The following is a 17,561-nucleotide window of genomic DNA, read 5'->3' as shown; positions in this document are numbered from 1 at the left end:
GAGCAATCTCGCATGTGAAATGGTGCGTGCAAAAGTAGTAGTTTCCAGTGAAAAACCTTTATTAATGTTGTCTGTTGTCACCATTACACCTAAGGTTCTTAACATATTTCTTTGCAACCATATAAAAGAGTAGACTGCCCCTCGGTTTTCCGACTCCAAGGGAGAGTTTAGCTTTCATATATCTCCTCACGCGTAACTTCGAACAAATAGTTAGGAAGGGGGAAAAAATGAAGATGACAAAATCAAAGGATTGGACTCAAAACATCCGATAGTCGGAGGCTCATTCGCCGTCCGCACCAGCAAGACCACTCGTTAGACTACTCTCTGACGGACAAGACATTATCAGCAACACAATGTGAAGACTATCCATTCCGAAGAAGACTAAACAGCGTGTGGGCGCACAAGCGAGATCCAACAAGTGATTCTGTGATTCAATCATATTCGGTGTGAAAAATTGGCTTACCTTCCAAACCATCGAAGAAGCACCCATCAAGCAAAAAGCGGACAAATTTGACCCCCCCCAAAAAAAAAAAAACAAGCGAGGCTGAATCGATTGGACTCATCTCCGACGACATGTAGCAGAAACACGTAGTGGGTGGACAGGACGCATGGGCGCATTCGGCAGGTTCATGCGATTCCCAGACACGAAAAGAGACACAAAGGGTGACGTCCCCTCTTACGCAAGTTTCAGCAGGAAGTCACGAAACGATGTTGACCCGAGTTCAAGCAATGGAAAAAGGTGAAAGGGCCAGCTTTTGCTAGTGAAGTCCCCGTGACGGGTGATGCTTTGGGAAAAAGACCAGACCCCAATCATGAAGAGAAAGACGAAGATACGCATCCACATGATGTGTTAGCCCTTCACGAATTCTTTTGTGTGTTTTAGCTTTCTCGTCACCGTCACTGTTGATTTATCTACTATAATTTCATTTAAAATCATGCTCCAACGCGATGATATTTGAGAACCTCCGTTGATGAACCGGTAAGATGTCTTAATCAAGAAGGCCTCGCGTCACTTGTCAAGCTTTCAATTTAAAAGATGAATATAATAGCAAGCTGTAACTTTAATGATCTCGGTCTACTGATCCTCTGTATTGCTGTCTGTACAAAAGATGGTTCTGTTCTGTCTTTAACTTTAGATCACAAGGCAACCTATAGGTGGTTCGGCTTGATTTGGATTTCCTACCTCTTTGAGGCATCTCTGATTTAAAGATGTAAATCCTTGGCAGAACCAAAGGTTTACAGACATACAGATTGGCAACAGAAAGGAAGCGTCAATATGGTACGAACTAAGATAATGACGATGGTGATCATTTGTCCCTGTATGTGGGTAGACTGGTAATATGTTTGCTAGCAGGTTTTTTTTGTCTTGTAAGGCTGTCTACTGTAGATGTCATTATCGATCATGCGGTGATCTCCCACCGGGCTATGGGATCGCCACATTGTCAGATGAATTATTAGGCAAAAAATAAGCAAAGTTCTAGAACCCCTCAAATTTCTTACAAATAATTTACTGACAAACGATGCTATTATGCCCCTTGTTCCCCATTATATCTGGTGACAAAGCGGGAGCATACCTGTTCTTTCTTCCGGTTTGGTTTAATCAACAATGGCCATTGTGCTCCTGTCAGTCTTTAACCATTCTATTCCTGTGGCCAGTTTACTTGGTCAGAATTGCATGAGAGAGAGAGAGAATTTGGATTCCAGGCTTTACATTTCCTTAAGAATATGAGAAAAGGGAAGCAGAACCTGATGGTCTCTGTGGCTAGCGGCGAACTGCTATTTCTTTAGATTGTTCCCTGAAACAAGTAGCCTTGACATAAAGAAAATGTTGACCATGAGAGAATCACATTAACAACATTGATAGATGCACTGCATCATAACACTCTTTATCTTCTCTCAGTTAAATTGAATAGTCACAATCGGTATTGATTAACCAACCTTTCCATGACTTGCTGCGGTTCGGAGCAAATCTAGTGCACATGAAAGATGCAAGATAAGCGTGCTGATCGTCAAGGAATCGATACTCCAGTTAACACCACTTTGAAGCAATTTCACGCCCCAGTCGATTGTTTTTGCTTCTGACCAAGCAAAAAAAATATCACCACTCAGATAGGATAGTAATATACTACATAAAGAGTTGAATCACAAAGAACATCCAAAAACCAAAACAGAAGAAACAGCAATTGCTTACCCGGTGACAGGTGATCGCATTGACCTTTTTGCCCAAAAACCGACACATGCACACTCGCATTATTGAATCTCATCTGATCACCTTCGTTGAGTTCGCCGACATGAAACTCACAGCTGCTGCTGCATCTATCAAATCCCAATTTAGAGAACTTGCAACCGTAAGGACAAAGATGCTAATTTCTTTTTCCCCGACAGCAGTGGGATAGTTGATCTTGTTGAGTAAAAGCCAACTTATTACGTTTAAGCAAGGGCTCCACTCATTATTTGACGAGGACTTAGCGGTGATCATCCCGGCTGCCAATTTTTTGTTTAGCAAATTCCGGGTAAATCAGAGAAAAGACTGCTCTGGAGGCCTAAGTAAGAGAGGCGGTTCTTATGTTGCGGATGCCACTGCAGCTCCCTTGATCCTAAACCCTAACCAGCGGGAGAAGGAATCCCCCAGTGATCATGCTTCTGTGACACTCACTCCAAAGATAAATTACCGCCATTTTCTGCCAGGTGAAGCTCCTACCTTTAAGATAAAGTGCAGCTTCCAATTACCCATTTCACTGAATCTTCTGATAAGCATAATACAAAGATGTGAACAAGGTCCGCATTCAGCTAAACCGAAAGCACGGAAATTCATTTTAAGTGGGAGGTAAGTCAGATTTTTGGATTGAAACACAAGTATACCTTTCAAGCTAAATTACTGTAACAAACTCTCCACCTGTTAAGGCCACTTAGCTATCTGCAGAAAAAAGAAACTTCAGACCAGTCATTGAAAGACTTAAAATTCTGCTAAATTACTACCCGGAGATATCTCGATGAACCCTCAACAGTCACAATACTTTTTTAGCAAGTGAATGGGACGTGAAAAGGACATAATTTCCACAACCCCTCCCATAAGACAGTATTTCTTGTCTTCCCCATACTGCTATCCATTAGCAACTCCATGCCGCTTGGCTAGGTCAAAGAGCTCCCTCAATTTTTGAAATCAAACAATCTAAAGTTTTAGAACACCAAAGCACCGGATGCTGAAATTCAACATTAACTTTGGATAATGAACTTTTCCATCTATTTCATGGGTTACAAAGTGCCAACCCCAACTAGTTTGGGATAAAGGCGATGTTGATGTCGATGTTGATGTCATGGGTTACAAAGTCAAGAAGGAATAGAACAGAGTACTTCCTTGAAATTCAACATCAAGTATAAAGAAATGTAGTTTGCGCAATAAATATGATGACTGCAGCCATAATCCTCAATACGCTGTACGTTGGTCAAGATCAGAAAACAGAAACATGGAGAAAGCCGCATAGTACGTAAAAGTGCAAGATTAGAGATTAATGGAAATTAAAAAAACCCATACCACCCTAAACATTTTAGAGGAAGAAATTTAGAAAAATTAAAAGCTTTAAAATTTCTAAATCTAACGAAGAAAGTTTCAGGCAATCTCAGTTGAAGTCCTTCAGTCTCTTCTTCAGCACATCCATAGATTTCTTTCGCGAAGTTTGTTTTGCACTTCTGTTTGAGAGGCTCCCAAAGATGCTATCTGGGGAATCCTTGAATTTCTCACAGATAGTAGCGACCTTTTTATAATCCAGTGCGCTGTAATTCTTTTCTCGGATCACTGGATTCATGAAATTCTCTGGTTGACTGCTCAGTAGAAGATTTATCAATTGCCTCGCTTCCAACAAGCATGCTCTAAAGCTACCATCCTTGTATATTTCACTCAAGCCTGTGCTGTGAAATTTCTCATCTGCAAATGACTCCAACATCTTCAGGTCATTGTTGATCCCCATGACAGCATTTGCATTGAATCTCTTCACACTATCTCTAAGAAAAGCTGACACTATAGAGTTAGAGATGTGCTCAAGAGCCCCGTTTCCCACTTTGCACAAAGCATCCGGGGGCAAAATCTGCTGTGCTGTGGACAAGAGTGTTTCGAGGTATATAAGCACCTCACTTATGTATTCATTGCCATTTTGGGCTATCTCCTCTGTTGTCCAATTGATATGTTCTGTAAGTGCCATAAACTCATCCAATTTGGAGTTAACCAAATTCAGCAATGCGATATAAGCTGCATCTCTTGAGGTTTTCAGAACCACCTTAGCTGTCAAACTAGCTTGAGGCCTCTCAACCGATCGGATTGGGATGCCACAAAGTTGGGCAGCATGTCGAACAAAAAAATCAGTGGCTCTCTCAAGAAAAGAAATGTTTGCGGCAATTTGCATGGCTTGAGATCCTCCTATACTGCTGCTCTGAATTGTATCAAGTAAAGCTTCGTTCAACACATCAATCAAGAATTTGTCCAAGGACTTCTTCACAAGGTCATAAGAGTTTATATGCACTCCATTGGACAAATAATCAACAGAACCCTTGATGAACGATCTGACAATGCGGCAAGCATCAGGTACCATTGCCGAAAATGGTGCAATATATGGGAATGCCGGCATGCTATCAGAGGTTTGAAGATGAAAAGAGAGGACATTATTTTCATAATCGGCATCCTTTTTTATCACCATCTGCTCATAAGTGTCATTGCCAAGAACACCTATAATCTGTTGTCTGCACTCTTCCAAAAGAAGCGCATGGTACTTGTCTCGGCTATTGTCCAGAGCCTCAAAAAGAGACCCGACTTCATAACCATACTGTGTAAGAGTTGCCCCAAACAGAGTAACATAATCTTTCACGAGTAGGAGATGGGTGGCAGAATCCATATGTGATTGGTCATCCAGTACTGAGGTCATTTTGGCAACAGCAGTCTCCCACATTGTCTCGATCTGATCAGCACTTAAGAGCCCACCACTAGTTCTCAGGACACGGTCCTCTACAATAAAATGACCCGCAATTTGAGCAAAAAATGATTGATAAGATTCGACAAATGGCTGTGCAGATGATACCTGCAAGTCTGAATTAAGCTGCAACAGTCGATTATTATAGTAATATTCCCGAAACTGCTCCTGGGTTCCCAGACAAGTATGGATGTGATATGCTCGATAAAGAGGGGTAAGATCAAACTTCAACACAAATTCCTCGTCTAGTTCTTCAACATCAAGGGAATAAGCAAAATCTCCTATCCCGGAAACACTCTGTTCTTCAGCCTTTCTTTGACGTTCCAGCATTTCCTCATCCCGTTGGCGGGCTGATGCAGTATGTCCTATCGCCGTTTGCCCAATAGTTTTGGCAGAGCTTCTTATCTGTACAAGCCATTCGTTGAACTGGCTGCTTAGTCTCTTCTCGATATGCAATTTGATAAGCGGTATTCTCTTCTCGACAACCATTTTAAGAGCTTTGACAGGGATATTTTGCAAGTAATTCCTCTCAATAATATCGATGGTTTTTAACGCAGGATAAAACTGCCCCTGGGAAAAGTGACCATTGAACTTTGAACAAAGATCCAAGACTTGCACACAGTTCTTACACATCTTTATAGCTTCCGCAACATTCTTTTTTATTGAATAAGACTCAAGAAGTTCTTCAACTTTGATCAAAAGAGCACTGCCAACCTCTTGCAGCTTAAAATTGTCACTGGAGAGCTCGCTTTTGAGTTCTTCAGCATCAACAAGCACGCCACGGAGCTCATCAACAGCTTGAATAAATTCCTCGTAATGCGTCTTACAAAGATCCTCGATCTCCACTTCTTTCTTCTTCATAACATGCTTGAGCTGCTGCAGTAGTGATTCGGGGCGCCCCATTTCAAAGGCATGTCGCACAAGGGGTCCCAAATCCTCACCATTACCAATCAAAGTTACGAGGACCAGGTCCTCCCCCGCATCCCCATTCTCTGCAGCAATCCTCCTCTTAGGTTTTGCATTCATTTTTCAAGTCCAATCATAAAAAGACACTGCAAAAACTCAATAACAGTCAAGTGTTAGACCAATAAATCCAATCACGCGATAGCACCACACTTACAAATACAGAGACAAAAGAGAAAGCTCATTTCCAACTTAAATACCTCGACAAATGAGTAAAACCACACTATTTGCAGGTGGCAATCATTTCCTTATGTCTGGCGACTCCTGTTTAACATGGCAGACCACTCCAGATGATTAGCATGCAGAATTTCCAGTGCAAAAATATAGAAGACTACTAATCAACAAATGTAAGACTACGGCCATGGCACAGAGAAGGAAGGCAAAACAAATCCAATCTGCCTTGAGCTACATAAAGCTACTTACTTCTCCTGGACAAACACTGTCCTAGTTGACAATGGTTAAAAAAAAAAACCGAAACAGATAGATGATGGAAGCTGCTGCTTGAAAAACGCTCATATCAGAAGATTGACATCACTAAACAACCACGCCAAATCGCAATCAGTAACTGCACTGAGCTCAGGTTGCCACCGATCGATCCACACTACGAAGCACAACGAAAATCTCGATAGCCACGAGGCATATGAGAGAGACCTCTCCACCAATCCACCACAAGACGCAGTTCAATAATCAAAAATAGCACAACGAAGTGAAATGAAATCACCCATGCACCTATACAACCATTAATCCTGATAGCATCGGACGCGGTAAACGTGTCTGTAAATGAAAAAAAAATAAAAAAAATGCCGCAATCGGACGTATCTCGGTCTCTCAAGGCAGGGATACCGGTAATGGCGGCCGCCACTCGACATTGACCAACGACCACAACACCAGGAGCGGCGCGAATGGTCAGCAGACACGAATTTCTCATCAGCTTTGTGTACGTGAAACCTATCCTCGAGAAAATTAGTTCGTACCTCCATGGCCGGGGCGTGAGCACGCGAGCCGATCGGAAGAGGAACTGGAGCTTGGCGATGGAGCTGCGACTTCGCTTTTTTTTTTCTCCCTCGTCCGTTTCCTGAAATGCCAGCAGCTGAATCGGGGAGAGAGGGGGAAGACGCAGGCGACGCGAATTGATCTGGGAAAAAAAAAGGAAATTTGCCGGGGAGAGGAGAGAGTGACTTTCTTTCGTTTTCTCGGGAAAAACTCCGGGGAGGAGAGATTTTCCCCTTTTTTTTTTCAATTGAAATTTTTTATGAAGGACGACAAATATTCGGTAAAATTATTTACCCACACGGTCCACGTGGAGCAGATGGAGGGCCGAGATCAAATTTGGAGGCCTCTCCCAACACTTTCAACAATGCGAGCAGATTTGGTGCCATCGATGTTCCTTAAGCAAAGCGAGCTCCACATTGTAAAGCGAGACAAAAGGCATTTTGTATTAGCCACACAATTAGGACGATGCAACCGATCGATCGACAATTGTATTTTATTACTCGCGGGACAATACATCCCAAATAATTTTCACATTTCTATTTTATAAAGTCACTTATTTTTAATTATTCTTTATATTATCTTGTAGCTTCTCGGATAGAGTTTCGAACACAGGATTGTTAAAGTTTGTTAAAATCAACACCGAATGTATAATGGATGGTTCAATAATAGCGCACATATTGAATCGCAACGAATGAAATGTCTAGAGAAACTCGCATTGAGAATGTAACTCGAGAACATTTTCGAATTGTTGAACCCTCGATGGAAAGCACAAGGTACAGTGACGATCGGCAGCCGATCAATATGCCAAAAGCAGATAGCAGTACAGATTACTTAACTAGATGCTTCAACATAAAGTCACTGGCAATCCAAGCAATACCAAACTACGTTCAGCTGATAGCTTCCAGTTGCTGATGAAGACACAAGAGTACGTTGAACCATAATTGCCTTATTCTATGATTAGCAAAGCATCCCACCACACCATCCAAAGAACTCAAGTTCCCATCACCCTAAACATAGGACTCGAGATCGGAGGAGCGACAAGATAAGCAAGAGTTAGATAGTTCGATAGCCCCCAGGAAACCCCGCACAAGGTTATAGTACCGTCATATTAGCTCGTCTCTCTGACATATATACAAAATTGTGAGTTGGAGCAGAATGTTGTCGCCACACCGCTCTCGAACTTCTCTCCACCTCAAGTAGTCACCAGATGAGGACCAGCGCGCGGAAGTACACAGGAATACGTCACATACTTGATACTATCCATTAGCACCACCACGAAAATGCGAGACATGGACTTCGGAGGGACCATGCCATCAACGTCCCCGTCTCCAACTTCTCTGGGATCCACAAGTACAGACACCACCATCGACGAAAGAGACTTGTTAGTTGGAAGGTCCCGAGTCTTCGTGTTTCTCCTCGCTTGCTCCTCAGACACATTGAAATTGGACCCAGCAAGGCGATTGGGCAAATTGTGAAGGAATCTCCTGTTTCTCCCCTTTCCCGCGTGAGTGGCGTTCCGATGATTTTCATTAGTCACATTACCAACTGGAGAAGCAGGTATTATGGCTCCTTTAGCCGAAGAGACATCAAAGTGAAATACTTCAGTGCACAGGCCAGAACTCAGCATAGGCCCTGCAACAAGAAAAAATTGCCGCACTCATTCAGAGGAATACATGACGTGCATCTTCAGAATAACACTGCAGGCAAAACAAGTAATCTACAACCTAATTTCAACCACCCACATAAAAGATAATGAAGGCAAAAATTGCTTGAAGCGGCAGATTGAATGACAATGCAACAACATAATTACTAGCCACGATGCAAAATAAGTACAGTCGAACATAGACCCTCAGCTTTAAAGAGATCTCCCTTATAGAAAGAATGATGACTTGGAAAAAATCGAACAACATGAAAAGAATGAAAATATTAGCGATCAGATCTCGCCATTTATTAACAAAAAGGGGTGTGAAAAAAAGTAAAACTTCAACCAAAAACAAAGAAAAATTTAAATTATTAAAGGATGAGATCAATTCAGAAGTGCTTTTTCAGTTATTATAACATAGCTGCATAAATGGCAATCTGCAGATAAATCTTATCTATACCTAGGAGATCCAGTATCAGCTTGGCAACCCATATTTGTAAAGGAGAGAACACAGGGAATAAAGAGATTAAGGATCAAACACCCACCTATTAATAATTGATAAAGCAATGTGAAATAGAAATAAAAGTGCTACCGAAACATGATAGCTTCATGGACGGCAATCCACGGATGAGCCTAAATAAGATCTAGGAAACATTAGCGAGACAACCCATATATGAAGAAGACCGTACAGGTTATGCAGCTGATAACAGTGGAATTCAATCAAACAATGCATCAGTGCATAAATCCTCACTAGAAGCAATAAATAATCAATTTCAATAGATAAAAACAAAGATAGTTTAGCAATTTCAAGCTGCCAAAACATCAGCAATTTAACATTTCACACTAGCGAACAGTAGATCCAGCTTACTCCATTAAAGTGAATCTGTTCTCTGCTGCATTAAGCACCAAATAAAATAAACTGACCATTTCAACTCAGATAATAACAGGGTTTCAGGTAAAGAAGGTTACTCAGTGAAAAAAATATCTGTTCGTATATTTACATCAAAATACAAATGACTCTAACATGGGTACAATGAAACACAGGTGCTGAAAGCAAAGTACCATCATTACCTGCAAGGCCTTCACGGAACCACTGTTGCAGCTTACCATCTGCTGTGGTTGACTTCATGTGCTCCTTCAATGGATTGCCATTCCCAGAAGCAAGGGCCCTCTGCCTTTCAGTTGGTTTTCCATACACATGGGAGTTCGCCCTTGCAACTTCAGGAAGAGCCAATGCTGAGGCCAGATTTTGCCTTGTTGTTGGATCAGTAATCCCATCATTCTTTGTTTCACCAGATGCATGGGATGCCATAGCCTTCTCACTCGCCATTATAGAATGAATTATCAAGTTGCCATCAATTTTCACGAGCTTATCATTCCTAGGAACATACAAAGAAGCAACAAGTGGCTCGCTCGTGTTGGGCATAGATTCTCTATCTTTTCTCATGATCTTATAGTCCGACCCAACGCCACAGCCTCCACTACCAACGGTACTGTATGTTCCACCGGAAGACCCTCTACCAGTGGCATAATAAGTACCATTCATATGTCCACTAACAGCCAGAACCCTACCTTTGTGATGATCGTAAGACCTATCATTCAAGTAGCTAAACCTGCCAGCACCTGTATCCCCGCCTCCACCGAACCTGACATTCACCATTGGAACCAAACCTCCAAAAAGCAGAACAAAAAACAGCAGACCAAGAAAACTAACACTGGCAACCTTCTTAGTTTTACCCTCAGTCTTTTTAGTCTCCACTTTCTTTGCTTTGGGAGCCGACACTGACTTTTGAGGTTTCAATCTAGGGATTGGGACCAAGGGCACCTGCGACCCTTGCGGTTTCATGACATAAGGCGCACAAGGAACCCATGGATAACCCATATGTGCCATCGGATGCGGAGGGTACATACCTGGTGGCGGAGGCGGACACATTCCGCCACCACCCAATTGCTGTCTCAAGCTGACATTTTCAGCCATGAAGAATGATAATTTGCCATTCAATTCCGCAATAGTCGAGTGCAAGGACCTCACCTTCTCCTCAAGCTCTTCCTGGTAATACTTCTTCCTCTGTCTCGAGAGCTGCGCACTCTCACGGTTCCTCATCAACCTGGCTTTCCTTTTCTCTTCGTCCTCGTCACTGCATTGTGAATTATTCACGTTGACCGCGGCTACTGATGATCGCCTGTACTTGATACTTCGAGTTTCAGAGACTGTGTCATCCTGCTCCTTCTTCCTTTTCGCCACAGAAGCATTACACATGTCCTCCTCAGCTTTCACCTCTTGATCAACGGCCAATTTGGAAGAAACATCGCGTTCGAAGCTTCCGGAACATGGCGAAGGAGGATTGGTATCTTCCGACAAGCCAGAGCCTCCACCATTCCCCGAACCATGTGACGAGGCTGGACCACCCGAAAACTCCCGATCGCCGGAGGTATCGCAGTCCGGCGATGGAACGTTCGACACATTCTCAGCACCCACCCTCTGATCCCCCGATCGGTAGCTACCAAACTCCGACGGCGGGTAATTCAAATACCCGGCGAGATCGGACGCCCGATCGCCGGAAATTCCAGAAGAACCGGACTCGCAATTGATCTTCTCGATGTTTTCGGCGGGGGAGGGGATAAGGAAGGACTCGTTCTCGTCGGGGAGGTAGAGATCGTCGAGGCCATCGAAGGTGAACTCGAAGTCCCCATTTCCTTCGAAACCAAAGTCGAAGGCGAGATCGGAATCGAAGGGTTGAGGCACGGCGATCGAGTTGGAGTTGGGGTCAGCGTCTGCGGAGAAGAACAGCGGATCGAGAGGCGGAATTGGGAGGCAATCGAAGTCAGCCGACGTGAAGGGGTCAGGGCGCGAAGCGGACGGTGGAGGATCGGCAACAGCCGAATCGGCCATCGCTAGGGTTTGTGCGAGGACGAAGGATAGAGCGAGAGAGAAAGATGGGAGGATCGGAAGTCTTTCGGGGTTTTGTGGACTCGTATTGAAGAATGAAGACGAAGACTCGCTCCGCGAAAACCATTTTTCGTCCCAGAGGCGTACATCTCTTCGCCCACGTTCACTCTCAGCGCGTGCGTCCACATCCGTTTCCCCTCTCAGACGCAACAGGCAATACTACTATTCTCTTTGGGTAAATAGTATCTAATTTTCGTTTACAATTGTTTGCACCAAATTATTTTGACCAACTCCTGATTATTAGGAAAAATTTTAAATAAAATCTAGAAGTATTCTTATTTTTTCAAAAAAGAACTAGAAGTGAATCTTATTTTAAATAAGAGCAGAAATGCCCTTTTCAAAATAATAGCATGACCAATGGCATTTTCATCATTTATCATTTTTAATTTTTTTTACTTTTTAATTTTTTTTTTTTTTTTTCTATTTTTTACCAGTCCTTCTCGCTGCCACTGGCGAGAGCCGGGCAAGCCGAGGGCCACCCTTGCCCACGATCGGCGAGGCGACCCTCATCCTACCCGGGCGAGGCCGAGACTCAACGGTGGCCAACCATCGCCTAAGACCGGTCGCCGGCGAGAAGGAACGGAAAAAGAGTAAAAAGAAAGAAAAAATAAAGAAAATGAAAGGTAAATGACGAAAATGCTTTTGGTCAAACATTTCCTTAAAATAATGATAGCACTTCATGCTCTTATTTGAAACAAACTCCACTCGATGCCTTATTTGAGGAAATGAAGGTACTTTGAGCCCTTATTTAATATTTTCCTTGATTATTATTGACAAGTGACAAAATCAATCGACAAAGATTATTTGGTCGAAACGGTTAATAACTTGAAAAAATCAATAAAAGATGGACTCAACAATATCATATGCGACTGTTAAGGAAGTAATGCTCAACATATCAAAATAAAATGATCGTCAAGGTAGTAGTCACCATAACCGTATAGTAATGGAGTCGATGTAACTGTAGAGTAGTGGAGTCTTAGGATGCGCTGAATGAGGCGTTTTGGGAAAGCCTTTGGCCAAATGCAAAGGCTTTTAGCTTAAAAGCGGGAATGCAAAAATGTTTGGCAAATCGCAATTGACTAGTGCTTTGGGGAAATGCAGGATTGTTTGATAAACATATATTGGGAAAATTCTTTGGTGTGACCAAACTAAGTTTTTTTATCTTATTTTAATTTGTTTACAGTTGAAAAAGAACAATAACAGTAACTTTTATATTTTCGAGTTGAGAGATGTAAAAAAGACATATTAACAAATTTATAAAAAGTTGACCCAACAAATTATTTTAAAAAAATCACATCAAAGTGGAAATAGATTTGAGAGAGAGAGAGAGGGAGAGAGAGGGAGGAACATGCATAGAGATACGAAGACTGAAGGTGAGCGAGAGCGAGTGACCGATGCAAAGCCGAGCGAAGCCAACGAGCAATCGAGCGAGGGAGAGCAAAGCAAGAGCGAGCAATCGACCTGAAGCGATAGCGATCGAGCAAGGCGGAAGGCTTCAGTCAAGAAGTTTAGGGTCACTTTTTAAGAGGGGTAAATGTAGACTTTTAATAAAACTTTGAGGGCAAAAAGGCAATTAGGAAAATTTCATTAATTGATGTTTTAGCCTTTCGAAAATGCCGGGCCATCATTTGGCCAAGGAGGTCCCAAAAAAATTTTGCCAAACACTCGGAATTTCCCCCAAAGGGGCTTTGAAGGTTGAAGCACCTTCCAAATGCTACACTAAATGCATCCTAAGTAACTATCAAATAGTAGCTAGTGCCACCGTCGATTGTGGGTTATAAATAGCCATATCACATCGTTTGTAAGCCATCGCACAAAAAACAAACAAAACCTATTGTCTTTCAATTCATGTATTCTAGTTGTAGTTTTCGGATATATCGTCATCAATTAGATTCCAACACGTACTTCATTCGAAGCTTTCACGCATTCGCCGTCGATTAAATTCTCGCGTTATATCTTCATTGGATTTTGTCGTTGATTAAATTCCGGCAATGTTTTGTGCATCTTGACATTGATTAAATTGTCAAAATTTATCTACCAGTTTCCTTGTGCCCCATTGATAAAATTTCAATCCAGAAGCATCACAGAACCTGTCTCCTCATAATAAAATTGAAGAAGTGAAAAGGTATTTCATTGTCAATTCAATTCCGACAAAACAACAATAAATATTTGCTCATATGCCGTACACATGCTCACTTTCTCGTTATTCTCTTTTCTTTCAAGACTTAATCTTTTTTATTCGCGTATGGCATTCATGTAAGAATTTTTCCCAATGTGGTCTTCATTAATTGAAATTAATATTTGGGTTGGTCTATTAAAATATGGTATACATATTATTAATTAGTTTTAATATGGGCTGGTTAGTGTAGGCCAAGTTAGGCTAGGCCCGTGATAAGAGGGTCCGCGGTCAAAAACTCTATAAATAGGGTCAAGTCCCCCATCTAGCCCTCTAATACAGAAATCAAAACGTATAGTTGCGTTTTATAATAATGGTTGCCTCATTCGGCCAGCGTTACCATGAGAAATCGATAAGAAGCACTTGTTCCGATAATCATGGTCGTTTCGCACCAAGATGGATTTGAACCGGGTACGCGCCACTCCCTTTCCTCTATTATGTATTGTGTTTATGATTCTGGTTAAGGTGATCCTTAGGCATGCTGCATTCATGGCCTTACAATTCATACACGAAAAAATCCATAACATGTGTGCGATAATGAAGATAAAAACTGATAAAGAGCATATTAAGACAAAACCAATCGTTCAAAACTCCCCAATAACTCGTTATACGAAGTAGGGTTGTGCAAAAGAATAGGAAACCGCATGGATATGGACCAGATCGGCCGTAGAACAGGTGGTTCGTAAGGGCACTAATCAGGTTCTTAGTTCTAAGTATGCAATCGCCCATCCATCCATCCGGACTGGACAGGACCGGTAATATGATAATATACATATAATTTTTAGATTTCTTAAAAAATGAAAAATCCTAGATCCCTAATCCGAAACACACTCATATTGTCTCAAACTCTCACTTTCTTCTCGATCTCTACTCTATTGTCTCGGACTCTGAGTGTTTCACTCTCGCCTCGATTTCTTCGTTTCCGTCTCGATCTTCATCCCTCGACTCCCAACGACTCACGACCTCGACTCTCATCGACTCACGACCTCGACTCTCATCAACTCACGGCCACGCCTCAAGCCGTTCATCACCTCCATCCCTCGCTCCCGATCGCCTTCATTTGCTATAAGTTTGAATCCCTAAACTTCAATCTACTCACAAAATCCTTAATTTTGAATCTCATATGGTCAGTGAAGCTTGGTGGGATTGGTTTCATGGAGCCACTTGGAAACCGACTGGACTAGCAATATGGTTCTCGGGTAGATCCATCGAATCAATGGGCGATTCCTGTTTCAAGATTTCGGAACCGGTCCTTAGTGGGCGATTCTCAATTCTATGGTGAGAACCGCCCATCCGGACCACGTTCACCCCTAATATGAAGAATGGTCATGTCTTGCCAATTAATTTGAAAGTCAGTCCAACAACCAAAAATGATCGTAAATACGAAAGTTCAAAGGGTACACAAAAGAAAAACAGTAACTATTTTTATCACCCTAATATCTTTCTCGGAGGCTCATTTGTTTTTCATTCCGCATAATTTTTCGATAGGAAACTTTTCGACAAACACGAAATTACTAAACTATAAATACGAAAACAACAACTCTTTTTTTTTTTTTTATCACCCTGTCATCTTTTTCACGTGCCCTTCTTTTTTATATTGCGAAAAAAATTTCGACAGGAATTTCTCCACAAACACGAAAATTGCTAGATTACACGATGAATCAAATTATCGTTCTCCCGTTCTCCGTGTGGAAGGGAGCAGCGCGTGGGGGAAATCGGGAAATGGCGAAGGACACGGAGGCGACCGGAGACCTCAGCAGATCCGAGGGACACGCCGATGTCTGATGACGGCCGGTCTCTGGAAACTTCGGAGTGGGGCTGTTTGCTTCCACGCGCAAGCTTCGTCTCCGTTACGCTACTCTTCATCATTTTAATTGTCCTCTCAACCCTTCGTCACTCATATTCTAAATCTTACTCACCTCGATGAAGAAATTTGTCATTTGGATTATCTTTCTCGTGTTGTGTGCAATCAGTACCTTGCGAATAACAACATTTCTCTATGAAATAGGATTATCAAGTGCACGAAAACACTCAATAGCAAGACTGAAAGGGAAAAAAAAAAACAGCTCAATGCAATTTGCTCCACCAATAGTTGATTTTGCTCAATTTCTGTTGCGGCTTAAGCTTCTTCCAACGTCACCGAAAAAGTATATTGAATCCGACATTGCCCTTGAATTATTTAGGAAATGGCACAAGAAGCTTGCACATCGGACGCCTTATCAGAGTTATCCAATTTAGTAATTACGAGCTAGCGTCCAAAAGTTTTCCATCGAGTTTAACGGTCTTCGAGAGCATCACGGGTGTCGCAACTTTACGGAACCTCTGTAGACTTCGATCTTGCTTTGTTCTATGTTTCGGTTGGCTTCAGCCTAGAGTAAAACTAGAATCAAGTCAAATATACATTATGCATTGATAAAACTCCTTATATAAACCAAGCTTCAAGAGAAGACCTCAAGGAAAAGGAGATACACCGTTTTTAGACCATTTATTTAAGTGTAACGAGAATTGACATCATGGGGCTTAATTGAGAGTTTACTATGAGTTAAGACATGAGTTCCTAAAAAGAATCTTTCGGCTGCTTTTTTTTTTTTTTTCTTTCGGATATTTCAAAGTGTACGGTGCAGTAAAATATAAAGATATGTTCATTAGAAGTTTTAAAATTTATCACGAAAATGCAATTGAGTCAAAAAATTTATAAAAAGTATAATTGAGTTATAAAACTTGTTAAATTAATGCAATCGAGACTTTCTGTTAACTACGTTCAGCTTTGCTAATGAAAAATATTGATGTACAAAATGATTTCCCTGAGAATTTCATCCTTACTATGAGAAAATGGTCTTTCTTTTAGTGAGGATAGTTTCATGGGGATTGTGGTTATTAGCCCCACCTCGCCTCGTGATTCCCCCGTTTATGTATTTTTGCAAAAGAGTATCGATATGAAAACAAGAATTTAAAGTCTCGTTTAGTTTCGCGGTAAGAAATTTGCAAATGGATTTTCAATTTTTCATAACGAGATTCCTTTTTTAGATTGCAAAAGTTTTAGCCTTCTATAAAGGGATACTTTTAATCGATAGCGACAACTATAGTGATGCCTAGCGAATGGTGGCGATAGAGACCTTCGCAGATATGGAAAGCGGCGACCAACGATGGCAACCGACGACGGTAACTGAATTGGGTTTTCATAGTTATGTAATGTTAGGCATGTGAAAGTGGAATCTCATGCTAACTATCGCTAGATAATTCAATTCTGCACTAATCATAAATCTTGTTTCTTGCAGTACTTAATTTTACATTTTGATTTTTCTCTAAACATGAAAATGATAGAGGTTTTGAATCTCGGTCCTTAAAAATATCAAATTCACATAGGGCGTAAAAACACCCTTTCCCCTTATTTTCTAATCCTCTCACGCCTCCTCCACCCCCAAACTTCTTCCTTAACTCTGCTTTCTCCTCTCACTCGCATAGCACAATCCACGGTCTCGAGGCACGATCACTCCTCGCCGCCATCATGGGACCTCTCTCACTATTTGACCTCCGCCCATTAGAGTATTTAAATATTGAACTGCTCATTCGTCTAACAGCTTAAATTTTTAAGATAATCGATAATAGTCCCACAAAATCTCACATTATATCAGAGTGGAGGGTTTTGAGTTCGAATTTTGCTATGCCATATTGCCTTCCCATTTAAATATTTGACATATTCGTCTAACAACTTTTGGTCCTAAGTTTGAATCGTTTTGTGTGAACATCCTCATAACAATTGAGTTAACGCATCCATTCTTTGCACCCCGATGGTCTCCGATGCTTAAGTTAGCACCGAAGACGATTGGAATTTGAAGGAGAAGGAATTTGAACCTAGAATCAAGAATGGTGTAT

At 41.6% G+C, this 17,561-nt stretch overlaps 2 protein-coding genes across 3 annotated transcripts; both read right to left on the bottom strand.

Moving 5' to 3' along the window:
* Positions 1 to 3,354: 3,354 nt before the first annotated feature.
* LOC115732557 (exocyst complex component SEC15A) lies at positions 3,355 to 7,146 on the bottom strand. Of its 2 annotated transcripts, XM_030663229.2 has the most exons (4): positions 6,899 to 7,146; positions 6,348 to 6,525; positions 6,125 to 6,188; positions 3,355 to 6,013 (listed from the first exon to the last, which is right to left on the bottom strand). In XM_030663229.2, exon 4 carries the CDS (start codon positions 5,985 to 5,987, stop codon positions 3,621 to 3,623), a length of 2,367 nt encoding a protein of 788 aa, XP_030519089.1. In that variant the 5' UTR covers positions 5,988 to 6,013; positions 6,125 to 6,188; positions 6,348 to 6,525; positions 6,899 to 7,146; the 3' UTR covers positions 3,355 to 3,620. The 2 variants fall into 2 exon arrangements, with proteins under 2 accessions (XP_030519089.1, XP_030519082.1); XM_030663222.2 differs by lacking the exon at positions 6,348 to 6,525.
* Positions 7,147 to 7,723: 577 nt separating this feature from the next.
* LOC115732573 (bZIP transcription factor 17) lies at positions 7,724 to 11,549 on the bottom strand. Its single transcript, XM_030663244.2, has 2 exons — positions 9,631 to 11,549; positions 7,724 to 8,549 (listed from the first exon to the last, which is right to left on the bottom strand). The coding sequence occupies exons 1-2, from the start codon at positions 11,450 to 11,452 to the stop codon at positions 8,110 to 8,112; spliced, it is 2,262 nt and encodes a 753-aa protein (XP_030519104.1). The 5' UTR covers positions 11,453 to 11,549; the 3' UTR covers positions 7,724 to 8,109.
* Between the last annotated feature and the right edge of the window lie 6,012 nt (positions 11,550 to 17,561).

This window comes from Rhodamnia argentea, chromosome 10 (genome assembly GCF_020921035.1).
Source record: "Rhodamnia argentea isolate NSW1041297 chromosome 10, ASM2092103v1, whole genome shotgun sequence".
Lineage (NCBI taxonomy): Eukaryota > Viridiplantae > Streptophyta > Magnoliopsida > Myrtales > Myrtaceae > Rhodamnia > Rhodamnia argentea.
The sequence above is the reverse complement of the archived record's forward strand: the minus strand, read 5'-3'. Positions and strand labels throughout refer to the sequence as shown.

Coding starts and splice junctions, on each gene's coding strand:
- LOC115732573 (XM_030663244.2), bottom strand. CDS start 11,452: ATGGCCGATTCGGCTGTTGCCGATCCTCCACCGTCCGCTTCGCGCCCT. Junction 8,550..9,630: donor GTTCCGTGAAGGCCTTGCAG/GTAATGATGGTA, acceptor TTCTTGTTGCAG/GGCCTATGCTGAGTTCTGGC.
- LOC115732557 (XM_030663229.2), bottom strand. CDS start 5,987: ATGAATGCAAAACCTAAGAGGAGGATTGCTGCAGAGAATGGGGATGCG.